Raw genomic sequence first — 15712 nt, 5'->3', positions numbered from 1 at the left:
TCTTTTACAACCTCGAAATTATAACTGTCAACAGTGACGTGGGTGCCAATACGCGATTGCGCTAACTGTTTGTTTGAAGACAGGAGATACTTCGTTTTGTCCTCGTTCACCACCAGACCCGTTCGCTTTGCCTCTTTATCCAGTTTGGAGAAGGCAAAACTAACAGCGCGGTTGTTGAGGCCGATGATTGAGCTTTGGTTTTCATGTCATAAACATAAACCCACGATTCGTCACCAGTTATGACCCTCTGGAGCAAATTTGGGTCGTCGCGGACAGAGTCCAACATCTCATAAACTTCTCTAACGATGATTCGACGATTGGCCAATACTATTTTCTTCACTTCATCAATTTTTTCGTCTGTTGTTGAAGTGCTCAGCACTTCACGTCCGGCACGCTTCGTCGTTCACATCTCCTCGGTCTTCTGAGAACATTTTGTACCACCGATAAACGTTGCTTTGGTCCAAAGTAGCTTCTCCGTATGATGCAGCCAACATTCGGAATGCATCTGCGCACTTAATTTCGTTTTTCACACAAAATTTGATACAGGCTCTTTGATCCATCTTTTTGAATAGGTAAAAATCGAAGACGAGCAGAAACACGTGCAGCAAAGCAGCTGTCAACAATTAACTGAACATTCAAAATGGCCGAACTCGTCGGCATGAGTGAGAGACATCATTACCATCACATCGCCACAAACCAGTGAAAATTCAAAATTCGCGATACTTTTTGAACACATCTCGTACATATGTATATAAATTATGTACTTATGTAAATGATGATTCATGTCAAGTCAAATTCAACTAATTACTTTTAACTCTTTATTATTAGAAGTGCATTCAAATTACTATAAAAATCAAAAAAATCAGGTTGATACAGTTCAGTAACCTTGAGGTTAGTATGAAATAAATGCCGCTTACTTAATTAATTTTTGGGAATCACTAAATAAAATTAAAAAAAAATTCAATATATTTAAATTATAATTTAGTCTTTTGAAGCGATAAAAAGTAAGGAAAACATTCAACTGTTTATTGAAAATTACTCCAATACAAAATAGCGAAGTTCTAAAAAAAATAAATATAATTCAAAGTGACACAAAGGCGCTATCAACTGCCAACAACCCAAAAATGTGACAAAGGTAAGTGCACTGCAAAAAGCGAGGAACTATTTTTTTTTTGTGGCGCTTTTACTGTAGAGGCAGCTGGCAGAAACGAGAGTCGACTGGCAGCCAGCACGTCATTAACACGGCTAATACCGGTTTAGGAATCTGCGCGACTATCTGATATCTCATTTTTTGACATTTCCGCATGCGCCTCGTTGGACAAACATTAAACAGAAATACAAAATCGAGTTTGTCAAAAATAAATCAAATGCAAAAATTATCACGTGAAGTTTGTTCCGTTTTCTATGTGCAAACATATGTATGTATGTATGTATGTACATATGTGCGAACAATATTTTAATGACACCTTTACAACGTTGGCGTTGATCAGCACCACCATTGAAAAATTTGGCTGTGCTGCCTAAATAGCTTTTCGTTGTCGCTTGAAGGGAAAATTTGCGCGATTGCGCAAAAGAGAAAGGCATTTACCTTTGCCACAACATCATCAGTTACCAGCTACGTAGTCGGCGCATTGACTGCCTGCTTGGCTAACAAAGAAAAGGCAGGCAATGAAGCGTTCAATGATCTCTGGAAAGTAAAGAAATAAAAATACAATGCATACAAAATACAGACACCACTTAAAACAAAGAGATGTTAAAAACACGTAGATCATGTAAACTTAGCGATCCAAGACAACGAATAAACGTGACGATGAAAGTGGGCTGAGCTAGTGTTGGGAAGTGCTCGCATTCGTGGGCATATCTGCCCACTGTTGATGACGTTGCCAGCGATTGGAGCAAGGTGTTGGCAGCTGAGTAAATAAATGCAAAAATAAAGCGAACATTTGCTAAAATTATTGCTGTTGAGGGGCAAACAAATGCTCTTATGCATGAATTGTATGGAAGGAGCTGTGCAAAGTTTTTCTGCGATAAGAAACTGCTGCTAAGAGAAAAGCGTTGAGGATTAATAGCTTTGCGATTATTTAGTATACATGTATGTATGGATGTATGTATGTCCAAGTGGCGTTTGTGATATTTAAATGATTTTTTAATGTGATTTAATCAGTTTGAATTATTTTCCTGAATTCAACCTATAGAAATGAAATGACATAAAATTTTAGGTTACTATTTTTGAGAGACAGCATCAAGATGCAAACCAAAATTTAGAGAAAAAGTTTGCTCTAAGCAACTTTCACAGATATATGTAACAATCTAGGAGTACTACTACTACCCAAATACTACTATTTTATTATCCATCAACTGATATTATTATTGCTTCATAATAATATTCCAATAAAAACGAAAATAATATATTTTATTTCGAAAGAAAATTTTAAAATTTTATTCACTTGCAAATTTTTTATTGAGGCTATTTATACTTTTAAACTGAGCTAGCGGCGCTAACCACCCACGAACGTAGAGCAGCAACGTCAGAGTACACACCTGGATAGTTGGCGTATGCACAACCGTAACCCCAGGATACAACACCAACCAACACTCCACCAGATACCAATGGGCCACCAGAATCACCCTGGCAAGCGTCTTTGCCGGAGGCAGCAGCACAGATCATGGCGCCTTTAACTTGGCTACCATAGCCATAGGAGCTCGAAGAGCACTTAGACAAACTGACAATGGTCGTATCGACATACTGCAATGTGCTGGGCAAGGATGATGCACCGTATGTTAGAGTACCCCAGCCGGATACAGCAGCAGAGGCGCCATTTGCAGGTGCAGAGCTAGCCAGAGAGATGGCTTTGATGGATGAGCTGAACGAAAGTGAAGAGGCCAAACGGATAACGGCAATATCGTTGTTATAGGAGCTGGAGGAGTAAGATTCGTGATTCTTGAATGCGGAGACCTGTATTAATACACCGCCGGAGTTCCAGTATGTCGAACCAGCGCGGACCTTCAGCACAGAAGCGGTAACCGATTGCAAACAGTGAGCTGCGGTTACAATGATGTTAGCGCTGTAAATCGATCCACCGCAGGAATGAGAGCCCGAACGCTGCAAGGATATTTGTCATGGGAAAGTGCTGATGGTTGTAGCAGCACCACCGACAATGCGTCCATCCAATTGCGGGACGAGACCCTCAGGTACAGATGCGCCTAGTGCGCAGGTAATTGCCGACAATAGAATCACGAACTTGAACATGTTTGAAAATGTTATGATAGCAGTGTTCTGCGGTGCATGAGCTTTTATAGCGTTCCCCAATGGCGAGCGATATGCATATTGCCTAAATATGCACGTCAGAGGTCTGAAGTTAGATATGTTGGGGAATTTCGATTTTTGAATTTTATCAATAAGATTTATAAGGAGGTTTTTTGGGACAGATATTTATGAATGGTGATTTTGTTATCATCGATACGAATACTGCGATAATAAGATACGAGAAATCTTTCGTAAACGGTAAAATCCTCAATAAATCTAAACTTAGTCCTCTTACGCACAAACCTATACCACTTTACATAATTTTTTACTGATATTGAATTATCAAAAGTTAAGCATTTATTAAAACCACATCCATATAAAAGAATTATGAATTCAAAATGAATAGAAATATTTTTTGGACTTCCGAAAAAACGAGATAATTCGACCATATTGAATTATCAAAAGTTAAGCATTTATTAAAACCACATCCATATAAAAGAATTATGAATTCAAAATGAGTAATAGAAATATTTTTTGGACTTCCGAAAAAACGAGATAATTCGACCAGTAGTTTTCCCGGGTTTTCAATAGTTGCTATTATTGACCAATCGTTCATACTTTATTAAGTTTATCGAGCTATGCACTTTTTCTAGGAAATTATAGAAAGATATGCAACCATATTTTTGCATATAATTTTTATGAAAAACTTATCCGATGATCCACCCTTTATTAATTCTGTGTAACTTCTTAGTTTTGGTGAGCATTGAAAGCATGAAAATCATTGAAAGCTAGGCAACCATTTTTTTATAACATTTCTAAGAACAACTCTGGGACCGGACTCTTTTTAAAGGTTAAACTTTTTAATACGATTATAATTAATTTTAAAGAGCAAACTTTGGGTTCTTTATTAAGGCTATAACTTCAGTGGAATTCCATTAAGTATGTATGTCGGTTTTACAAATAAATCTAAGAACCAAATACTGAATAATAATTATTTTCATAATTAAAGTTATATTTTAAAGTGTAACATACAGTTTGTCTCATAAATCTTTTCATACGAAAATAATTGATAAGGAAAAATGTTTGAAGTAGTTACCGACCGAAAGTAATGCACATATTTATTTATTTATTCTTAGAACAAAACAAACTTATTTTACCGAGCAATTCTGAGCGATAATATAGCTACCAAGCCATGCATATACCTGTATAATGTAGAGTACACACGCGCCAACCATTGCATCAACAAGTTGTATAATGCGTTGGACGGCTGTTTAGTATACATATATGTATGTACGTTCCAACATGATATACAACGGGTTGTCCAAGTTTATTATTTCCTTATTCGTGGTGTTGAATATTTGGCAGAATGCAGAAATCAAGTGAGATTTGTTCAATAATAATAATTGATGAAACTTTATTTTATTTTTTTTTAAATTGTTTTTAATTTTTTTCAATTTTTTAATTTTTTTAATTGTTTTTTTTTTTTTAATTTTTTTATTACGTTTTTTTTTAATTTTTTTATTACGTTTTTTTTAATTTTTTGAACTTTTTTTCATATTTTTTATTTCTTTTTTATCTGTGTAAATGTCTAAAAAGAAGAATGTAAGCAAATAAGTTCGAACTCATTCTACAATCGCTAACTCCGCCCACCAAAAATTAAAACATTAATTTTCATGCAACCGTTGGACAAACATGGAGATCGGTTGTACAACTATTCTATGCATGATACAGCCGCTCATCCAACATGCGCATGTTGATACAACGCTTGGAGCGTGTATACTTTGCAGAAGGTTTGTGCTTGGTATCCTTATCTTGGAATAATGTGTATAACAATTGAGCGATTATATCGTCCCCTTAGTATAACAATAGCCTATGTGCTCATAGGCTATTATTTTTTTTATTGAATTTTTGGATTCTCCATCGTCGATTTTATATGTGGTCAAAATTTTGTCAAATTCTAGTCCCACAAAGTGGGTCAAAACGTCAGTCAGAAAATAATAAATATTTACAGACATAACGAGATTTGAGTGAGAGCTACTTTCGACAAAAAGTTTGAAATTCATTTTCTCAAAACATCAAAAAATGTATAGGCTATTTTAATACTAAGGGGACGATATATACATACATACATACAGTGGTGGAAAAAAATAGACTCTTACCTTTGATATGCATTTCATCGTTCATATCTTAAATATTATTGCAATATTAAATACCGATCTTGCACACGTTTGTTTGTTTTAATATACTGCTCTCAACAACAACAAAATTATTTACCTTCCCAACATAAAAAAAGAGAAAACACCATCCATGCTCGTAGAGTACCTAAATAGGTTGGCAAATAAAATAGACTCATAACAGTTTAAATGGGAAAATCTCCGTTAATTTCCACTTAAAATTTTTCAAATCAAAGAAATCAGCTAATCCAGTATTGTATTGTCATGAATAACACAGGCCTGCGAAATTTAACTGTTTTCAGTTTCTAGAATGGCTGTACTTGTTTCTTGTAGTTTGAAAACGAATCTGACCTTCAAAATGCTCCATCACGTCAGGATTTTTGGTAAATCAAGCCTAAAAGGTCAAAAAATGGCCATTTTAGCCATTTTTGATAATTTTTTTTGGGATAGAAAATTTTTTTTTCAATTTTCGACGAAAAGGTCGCATAGTACAACTCTTTAGCTTTAAAACCCATTTTTTTAAATTATTGTACGATTTTTAAAAAAAAAGTTATGACATTTTGAAATTAACAGTTTCAGTTACGCCAATCGTTGGGTATAACGTCTATTGGCGTAACTGAAACTGTTAATTTCAAAATGTCATAACTTTTTTTTTAAAAATCGTACAATAATTTAAAAAAATGGGTTTTAAGGGGGAAATCTACTGTGAATTTTTCAAAAAATCGATTTTTTTTTTATTAGCTTAAAAAATACTTTGAACCCTCTTAAATAAGGTACAATATGTGTTACAGCTGGCTAAATTTTTCTTCGTTGAAATTTCGACCTTTTCCCGAAGCGCTCCAAAGCTTTAAACGCTGAAAACTGAAACTTTAAACGCATTTTTCTCGAAACTAAGTTTTTGTATACGGTGTACACGATATCTCGAGTTCTGATAAATGAATCAGCTTAAAAATTTAATTATATATTCTCTGTAATAGTGTCTCTCGTCTGACATAGGATTTTTTTGATATCGTTATTTGTTAAATTGTTATAAACAATAGTAACATCAATTTTAGGCAAAAAAAAAAGAAAAAAATTTCAAGAATTTTTTTTTCAACGCCAAAATTTTTTATCGACATAATCCTACGTCAGACGAGAGTCAATACTATGTATATGATAACAATATTTTGTTTTTTTGTTTTAGATCACCGAAACTTAAGATTTCATGTACACCGTTTAGGCACCTAAGAAAAGCGGACCTGCGCTTGCAGAAGTGCCACAGCGGCCATTTTGAATATTTTGACTTAAATTTTTTTTTTTTCAAAAACTTAAATATATAATAAAGATAAGAGTTTAAATAGATTTTATGTACGAGCAATATTTTGTTAGAAATAAAATCCGGAAAATAAGCCTGTTTTTTCCCTTGCCACAGTAGACTTCCCCCTTAAAGCTAAAGAGTTGTACTATGCGACCTTTTCGTCGAAAATTGAAAAAAAAAAATTTCTATCCCAAAAAAAATTATCAAAAATGGCTAAAATGGCCATTTTTTGACCTTTTAGGCTTCATTTACCAAAAATCCTGACGTGATGGAGCATTTTGAAGGTCAGATTCGTTTTCAGCGCATAAAAAACTACAAGAAACAAGTACAGCCATTCTAGAAACTCACCCTCGCAGGACTGTGTAATTATTCACTAGCGTGCTTTTGAAGTGAAAGTTTATAAAATGGGTCGCCGCGTTCATTGTACCGAAAGTGAAAAAAAATCATAGAAAATCTTCGGGAAAAAGGTTATACCATCAAAAATATTGCCGAAATTGTTAAAAGATCCGATCATTTAGTGAGAAATGCGCTTAAAAGCAAAAATAGAACCGACGAAAAACGGGGAAGACCACGGAAGACGACCATACTAGAAGACCGCGCTATGATCCGAATATCGAAGTCGCAGCCCTTTGCCACATCCAATGATACTAAAAACACTTTGAACCTGCCTATCAGTTCGCGAACAGTTCGTTATCGTTTGGAATTAGCAAATTTACCCGGGCGCATAGCGAAAAATGTTCCACTTTTAAGTAAAAACAATATCCAAAAGAGAATGTCTTTTGCCAAAGAGCATTTAAATGAGCCTAGCAAAAATTGGAGAAATATACTATGGTCTGATGAAAGCAAAATGAATCTTTTTAGCAGCGATGGTCGCACTTATGTCCACAGACCTCCAGGCAAAGAACTGACAGCACGGTATACAAAAAAAACGGTGAAACACGGAGGCGGAAGTATAATGGTATGGGGCTGTTTCTCATACTATGGTGTTGGGCCATTATACCGAATCGATGGTATAATGGATTCGGCAAAATACTTGGATATTTTACAAAATGTTATGATGCCTTATGCTTCAGAGGAGATGCCGATAATTTGGCGCTTTCAACAAGACACTGATCCGAAGCACTCTGCAACTGTAACAAAAACTTGGCTGCGTAATGAAGGTATTCGGGTACTGGAATGGCCCTCGCAGATCCCAGATCTCAACCCAATTGAGAATTTATGGGGAATAGTGAAGCGAGAGCTCTCTAAAATGCCAAAAGCTACGAATAAAATGGATCTATGGACAAAAGTGTTACAGATTTGGCAAACAATTCCAAAGGAACAGTGTGAGCGGCTCGTGGACTCGATGCCCCGAAGGTGTAAATTCCATGCAAAATATATTAAATGCTGTTCTAGAAAGTCGTGGCGGACCCACCAAGTATTAATTCTGTTGTCTTTTTATTTCCTTTTAAGTGAAACACATTCTTTTTACAAAGTATGCAGACTTTTCTGTGTTTGGAAAATGAATTTTGTTTGTTTTTGTTAATAAATATTTTTGGATTAAAATTTTTTTGTTAAAATTTATTGTTTGTTGTTAGATTGGATTTGTTTGGAATATATTCTAATGCTACAATGTTCACAGAAATCTCTAAACCTCGCTTTTCAATGGGGTATGTAGACTTTACTGTGCCACTGTATATTATATTACAGCCCGGGCATTATTGCAAAGACGTTTTCTTGTTTATGCGATATGCAAGAATCACTTGCACTATCTGGCTCACGATATACAAAAACAAATACATTTCTGGTGTTTGTTTATGTGAAAACAATTCTCAGACAACGCAGCAAACGACGTATTTTGGTTTTCGTTGTTGTTTTTGTATATTGCACGTTCAAATAACTAATTTTGTTTAAGGGGGTATTCTAGTCTAGAAATTTGAAAAAATCTAAAAATTTTTTTTTTTCAAAATTTGATAGTTTAACTATTCAAAAATATCTCCCTAAAATTATTTTCGAAGCTACAACTATTTTAGTGACGCGACAGCTTGACTGGTTTGAGCGGACGCCGAACTTCAAAAGTGTTTTTCTCGAAACTACTTCGTTCGATACGGTCGGCACGATATCTCAAGTTCTAATCAACCGATTTGCTTGAAATTTGTCATGAATATTCCTTAAATATATCTCTATCGTATGAAGCTCGAAAAACTGGAAATTTCAATTTTTTAATATGTGTAAACAATTCGAGAAAGCTTAAAAATAAGAGAAAAATCGACCTCAATTTTTTGAGTAGCCGCCATTTTTTGGAACAATTTTTTTTTTTTCCGTTTTTTCTGGTTCATACGATAATGACATTCATATTAATTAAGAATTTGTATTTTTTTTTTTTCAGATGACCACAAGGGTAGAAATCGTGACGACGGGGGCACTGCTTTTTTTTCCCCCCTTCCACTTCAAGGACGCAAGGATGGCATAACTCCATGAAAATTCATTTTTTTTTTTTTTCAAATTTATTTTGTGTGCTCCTAATATGTGAATAAATAAATGATAAAAAAATGTATCGTAAAAATATCAATAGCTTTTTTTTTATTCATCGTGAAAAAATGCTCGAAATTCGGGCCTCTAGACTAGAATACCCCGTTAAAAGATAAATAGAAGACACCAGCAAAGTATTCGGCTACGAAAAAAAAATTCTAAGTAATATTATACATATGTCGTAGTCGAGTCTACTAAGAAAGTAATGATACTATACAACATGAAATTGTATGACGGAGAGAGACAATTATGAGTCAAACTCTACATTTCTACCATAGTTTGTTGCGACAAACAGATTTTTTTTCCAACACCATTTTTCTGAAAGTTTGTACTAAGTTCGCAGTCTTTTCGTGTCAATAATTCTTTGACACCTTTCAAACTGCCTCCTCAATAAAAATGTAATAATATCCAATGAGACCATAATAAACACATTATTGGCACATATAGTATGTACATACATACATATGTACGTACACGCAACCACTTGTTGCTTCTAATTAGAATGGCACAATTACAAAACACGCAAAATCCACTCCAATGCAAATTCGTATGCCATGCAATCTGTTTACTCCAAATACACTACTACTTCATATTTACCTAGAGAAATATGCAAATTTCTCGCTTTTGCTGATAATGTGCGCGCTACAATTACCAACGCTGCTGTATTGCTTTTCCGCTATTTCGCTGTTTTCACGGGCAAACGAGTTAACTCATAAATTCAACCGCTTCTAATCTAAGAAGGGGAATGACAACAACAAAAGACAATCGTTTTTCTTTTCACTTTATCGAACAGAATTAAAAAGAATTATAATAAATATTTTCTTGATACTAAAATTTTCACTTTTTTCACACCATAGGAGAATACAAATTGCACTTTGTAGGAATTTTATGAAGCTACACGCGAATAATTCAAGCAACGCAACAACAATTCGCACGCAGTCAGTGGTAGCCGAGAAAGTCCCGCAACCTGAATTCGCACATACTATATACTCGAAGCGTTCGCGTTTAGTTGGAGGTGAAAAGAATGTGCACTCCCGACTACGTACTTTTGCAGCAACAACTCCAACAACAAAATACAGTAAATTAGGTTTTCCTTAAAAAACAAACAGAAACTTACGACGTTTTAAAATATTTCTTTAACTGAAAGAAAGTTTGCATCCACGTTTTAGCGAGCACGAATAAATTGGAGCGAACGGAACGAAGGCGAAAAGCAAACAAATTAAAGCTAAAGCGTCAATTGCAATAAATGTCGGTGAGGCGCTTTAGGCCCCCAATTAGCTTGCTCTACAAAAGCAGCGCAGTCAGCGTCTGCCACCAGAGAAAAAGATGAATGTTCTCTGCTGCCACCTGATCAGAACAGTGTTGCCACCGCAACAAATTTACTACGCTGTTTAATTGTACCACCCTACTGCGAAAATTCTCCGACTACGGCAGTTTACCTGTTATACTTGAATGTACTTTTAACAATTATTTAGTGTAGAATGGAGAGCATGTTTACTTTATGACTTAAAAGATATGGTTATAAGCGATATAATTAAATGAAATAATAAAACAAAAAATTCATATTCAAAATGTATTTCCTGCTAAATCTGCTAAAACATTTGTTAACTTTGAAAATTTTACCCCATAGCAACGCGCCTGCTGAAAGAATATGTTCAGCGATGAAGTTAATAAAAATCAATTATTGAAAGAGTGTTCATGTGAGCAATTTAATGTTCGCAAAAATTTTGTAATTTGCAACCAATAAAACCAAAATTTATAATTCAAACTTTAAAATATACACATTCTAAAGTAATTTAAATTAAAATGTTAAAAAATGTTTTCCAAAACCGCATCTTATTGCTCCAAAAGTAAAACCTGCTGAGTATTTAAAGTTTTTGGATTCCGAATCGATTTTTGTCTGTTGTTTGTGTTTGTAAGAGGGAAATAAAAAAAGTGTTGTGCTATGTGAAGGTTATTTTATTCTGTTTGCTGTTTTGCCTGTTACAAACATTTACATTTTTTGCTTAATTTTCCCTTCGAAAATTTCAATCAGCTGCAATTTTGTATCAAATCTGGTGGGCTTGGATTCTTGGGGGGTGGGAGCACTGGATGAAATGCCACGATACAGAATAGAAAAGGGAAATAAAACAGGGTTGCAATGAAGTTTGCGTTATAAAACATATGTATATTGTCGAAAGTGAGAAATGTTATGTATATATTTTCAATATGATTATCAATAGCATCAAATATATAGGTATATTAAATTTTCATAGCTGACAGGGAACTCTGAATTATAAACTATTAAAAGAAATAAATTTATTTATTAATAATATTTATTTGCTAAATTATCATATGTACACATGCAGCACTGCATATGTATGACAAACGGCACAAAAGAAAATAAAATACATACCGCCAGAGAGGCGCCTGTTGCCGTGTACATGACTGCGAGCACTAGCTAGACATATGGGTAATACATTTGTTAGAATGAGTGCACACGCGCTGTACAAAACTTCAAGTTCACCGAATTTTCTAGTTACACCAAAAACTATGCAATGTTATTTCTCTTAATGCTTTATCAAGCAATACTGCAGCTTTGTTGGTGTACAAAAAACTTAAGTTTATTAATTTGCTGGTCGCTCACTGCCTAACTGTGAAATGTAGCCATAAACATTTATTTTTGCATCTTCCTTTATGTATATACAGTTTTCTTTATTAACTAAACTAATCGTTAATACACACAACAAAATCAACTACTTCTGCATATGCGGAAGTATACACCACTACTGTCAAATTACCATACCATTGCGGAAGTATCAAAATTTCTCACACCAACAGAATGTCAATATGGTGTATGTTCAGTGTGTGACGATAAATGAAACTATCGAGCATATACTGGAACTCGTTTCCGCATGAAATTATCACCGAAAACGTACTGACATTTTTGAATTTTTTCTGTTCCGTTTTCGAACACTAAATGCCAACGATTGGTACGTGCCTGAAATCGCTATTGTTATTTTTTGCACTCATTTGTGAAATTGAGATTTGTTTTCAGTAGACTCACCATTGATTACTTCTTCGGAAAATGCGCCCATGTTATTATCATTAAAATATCGGTATTTATTGTGAAAAAATTAAAAAAAAAAATTAAAACGACCTTTATGCACTCCAAATATTCTTTCAACGTTGTTATATATATATATAATTGGCGCGTACACCCTTTTTGAGTATTTGACCGAGCTCCTCCTCCTATTTGTGGTGTGCGTGTTGATGTTGTTCCACAAATGGAGGGACCTACAGTTTTAAGCCGACTCCGAACGGTAAATATTTTTATGAGGAGCTTTTTCATGGCAGAAATACACTCGGAGGTTTGCCATTGCCTGCCGAGGGGCGACCGCTATTATATTAGAAAAATGTTTTTCTTAATTTGGTGTTTCACCGTGATTCGAACCTGCGTTGCGAATGGTAATCACGCACCAACCCATTCGGCTACGGCGGTCACCCATACAACGATGTTAGGAGCTCTTAAATTTATGTTGCGATGGTTCAGCAAATGAATTATGATAAGTTGAGAGCAAAAATGGTTCTAATGAGTAGACGGAACCGCCTAGCAGCCAGCAGTTGGGGTCACCGATTTCACAACTATATGGCAGAGACTGCTTTATGGGGTTAGGGGTAGTTGATTGTTTTTATTTGCATTTTCTTGGAGTATATTATCTCAAAAATATTGTGTGAAAATTTGAAGTGAATCCGACAAATACTTTTCGAGTTTTTCAACCATTAAAAAAGCAAACAAAAACAAAACTTTAAATGTGTTTTTCTCAAAACTATGTTTTTCGAACTGGTGATCACTGTAACTGAAAAACCGCTTGGTAGCTTTCAATGAAATTTGTACTGCTTTTGAAAAACATAAAAAACTTGTGCGTGATCGAAGGATTTTTTTTCAAAATTTCGATTTTTTTTTAACCATTAATTGTCAGTTTTTTTTCTCGAAAATCTGAAAAATATTTCCTGAGGCCGCCATATTATTAATTGTAAAAAAAAACTTCAATCAGGCACAAGATTATCTATTATTAAAACTAATTTCTCTTGTCCGATTGATTTTAGATGAATCTCCAAGGACTTGTGATGACCACCGCAAGGGACTTCTGAAGAAAGAGACTCCACACACAAACAGCGACAACTTTTACAATTATTAATTCTTTTTTAAATTTTGCTAAAGACAAATCGAATCATGATGTATTAATGCTATCTTGTTATTTTTGTAAAATAAATAATATTGAAAATCATCATTTTTTAAGACGTTGCTCAACTCACTCATGACTTTTCAAGATGTGTCGATGTATTAAATAAGTACAAGAAATGAGAAAGAAACGCGAATTTCCACGTAAACCTTCAATTCAAAATTATATAGAAGATTCCATGATGGAAAGAATAATGAGATGGCGCCTTCGTGGTACCGTTACTTTGCTCTCAGCAAATTTGACAATGAGCACAATGAGTAGCACCAGAATGGCCAGATTTTTTCGTTATTTAGCCTCGAAATTTTAGTTCTTTCTTCATAACATTTTTCTAGCCTGTTCTAATTATTACTTTTAAATGTTTATAATTTTGTAAAATATACATTTTTTTAAAATTAGTTCAATTATTCACTCAGTTTTATTTAGCTTTACTTTTTTTAACAGTTGGTCGCATTGCGCGCGATTGCGGTTATTATTGGGTTTTTCTCCTTTCAGCAGTCAAATCTCTCTCTCGCTACTGCAGTGTTGCCTAGCTTTGGATATAAAATAAAATACCAAAGTTTTATTGAATTACTGAAATAACTTTGTATGCGTTACAAATTGTCTTTAAAATGTGCGTTTTTTTAAATAAATTTATTATGGTTATGTACAATTCAATTTATGAGTTTTTTGTTAAGATAAACTCTTTTGTTAAGGGTACGATTTTTTTTGCTATATTTCAGGTTATGTAACAAGGTAAGGTACTCTTTTTGTAAAAATGTCGTTGTGGTTTCTTCAGTATTTTTTAGTATTTTGTTGCTTATTTTTACTATGAATACACCTCTCGATGCCCTAAGTCCCACTAAGGATTGAGGACCGAAAGAAACGATTACACCTCTATGGTATTAATTCGCAAGAAGAGTTGAGAGAAGAAGATTTAATATTCTTGCATAACCTTAAAAGGAGCAAAAAATTAAATTTTCACTTTCGAAATATCAAATTTTGTAAGAATCAACAATTGTTTCATTAACTCTACAATCTTCTCAGAGTGAACCTTTTTTAACTTACAGTTTCGGTAGCTTTAAGTTAAGGTAGGTAGGTGAAATGGTTGAAGTGCCAATCTGGCACTCCTCAAGTAGCACTAAAGCGCCGTTTTCATACCATTTTGAGACCTCCAACAGGCAGATATCTACAGTCAGCCAGAGCTGTTGATATAATGGAGAAGTTTGATGGGATTTAGGTTAGTGCACTACCCCACTCTGTCGAAAAAAGGAGCACCCAGTGATCTTAATCGTCTAGCTACCAAATCGGGACATTTAGAGAGAAAGTGCTCAACAGTCTACTTCTCTGAAAGGTCCCCACAGCTTCTGCAATGGGGGTTTAATGGTAACCCTTGGTTTTCCGCATCAGTGCCGATCGTCCAGTAACAGGTAAACACAGCTACGAGTTTGGAAATAGAATGGCGAGGAGTCCAAAGAACTTTCTGAGTCCTTCGTAAGTATATTGTACTGGGGTCAAAGGGTTTTCGAAATAGCACATGAAGAAATGGAGCTCCTTCTTTCCTACGCTTTCCTGAGAAATAATTTGTGCAGTTTCCCTTTAACAACTGTCAGGATGATGTCGATGACCGATTAGGAGGTCTCTGAGGCCAATTCAGTCCCCTTTCTGGCAAGCAGCTTTAAGTTAAAAAAAAGAAACAAACACCAAACTTTAAAACTTTCTCATTTTAGGTATGGAAAACACAATTTATTATACGAAGAGCAAGTGGTTGGCAACACTACACAACTCAGCTAATGTGACGTCGCGCACACTCTAATGGGCGCAATCATGTTTCTATCGTTCTTGGAAGTTTCTGTTATCTGGCAATCAGCTGTTTCGAATTCGATTTCGAACATTATTGAAATCGGGTGAAGTTTATCACCCCTTCGATTAATTCATGCGATTCTTTTCACTGTTGAAGAAATTTTTAATAAGCTAAACGACAAAATCTATGCTAAAATTTCAAAAGACTTTAAAAATATTATTCCATGGCCATTGCAAGCGTGGCCACCATCCAGCCACCAAAGTAAATTAAAAATTAAATTATTTACTAACGGAAACAACTCTGCTCGTAACCCTAAATGTAACTTTTTATGCTTCCACCTTTTATATATAACGTTTGACTTTTTTGACTTTTTTGTTTTCTAGTTATTTATTTATGTTTTTGTGAAAAAATTGAGCATTTGAAAAAAATATGACGATAAGCAGACGTCAGCCGTTGCTATATTATTTGCTACTCATA

General features: G+C 34.6%; 2 protein-coding genes across 6 annotated transcripts in view; both read right to left on the bottom strand.

Moving 5' to 3' along the window:
* LOC128868106 (uncharacterized) overlaps positions 1–11964 on the bottom strand; it is a 63015-nt gene extending 51051 nt beyond the window's left edge. Inside the window, exons 1-2 of one of the 5 annotated variants that reach the window (XM_054109854.1) lie at positions 10276–10586; positions 9827–10009 (exon numbers count right to left, since the gene is read on the bottom strand). The gene's annotated coding sequence lies outside the window, so the exon portion shown is untranslated. Of the gene's footprint in view, positions 1–9826; positions 10010–10275; positions 10587–11624 lie in introns of those variants that run through there. The other 4 variants (XM_054109855.1, XM_054109856.1, XM_054109857.1 and 1 more) reach the window with 4 other exon arrangements.
* On the bottom strand, positions 1104–4714 carry LOC128868107 (trypsin alpha-like). Its single transcript, XM_054109859.1, is given in 1 exon segment — positions 1104–4714. A coding segment is annotated over 1 exon segment (771 nt). The 5' UTR covers positions 3251–4714; the 3' UTR covers positions 1104–2479.
* Positions 11965–15712: the final 3748 nt, after the last annotated feature.

The sequence above is a fragment of the Anastrepha ludens genome, chromosome 6 (genome assembly GCF_028408465.1).
Source record: "Anastrepha ludens isolate Willacy chromosome 6, idAnaLude1.1, whole genome shotgun sequence".
Lineage (NCBI taxonomy): Eukaryota > Metazoa > Arthropoda > Insecta > Diptera > Tephritidae > Anastrepha > Anastrepha ludens.
The sequence above is the reverse complement of the archived record's forward strand: the minus strand, read 5'-3'. Positions and strand labels throughout refer to the sequence as shown.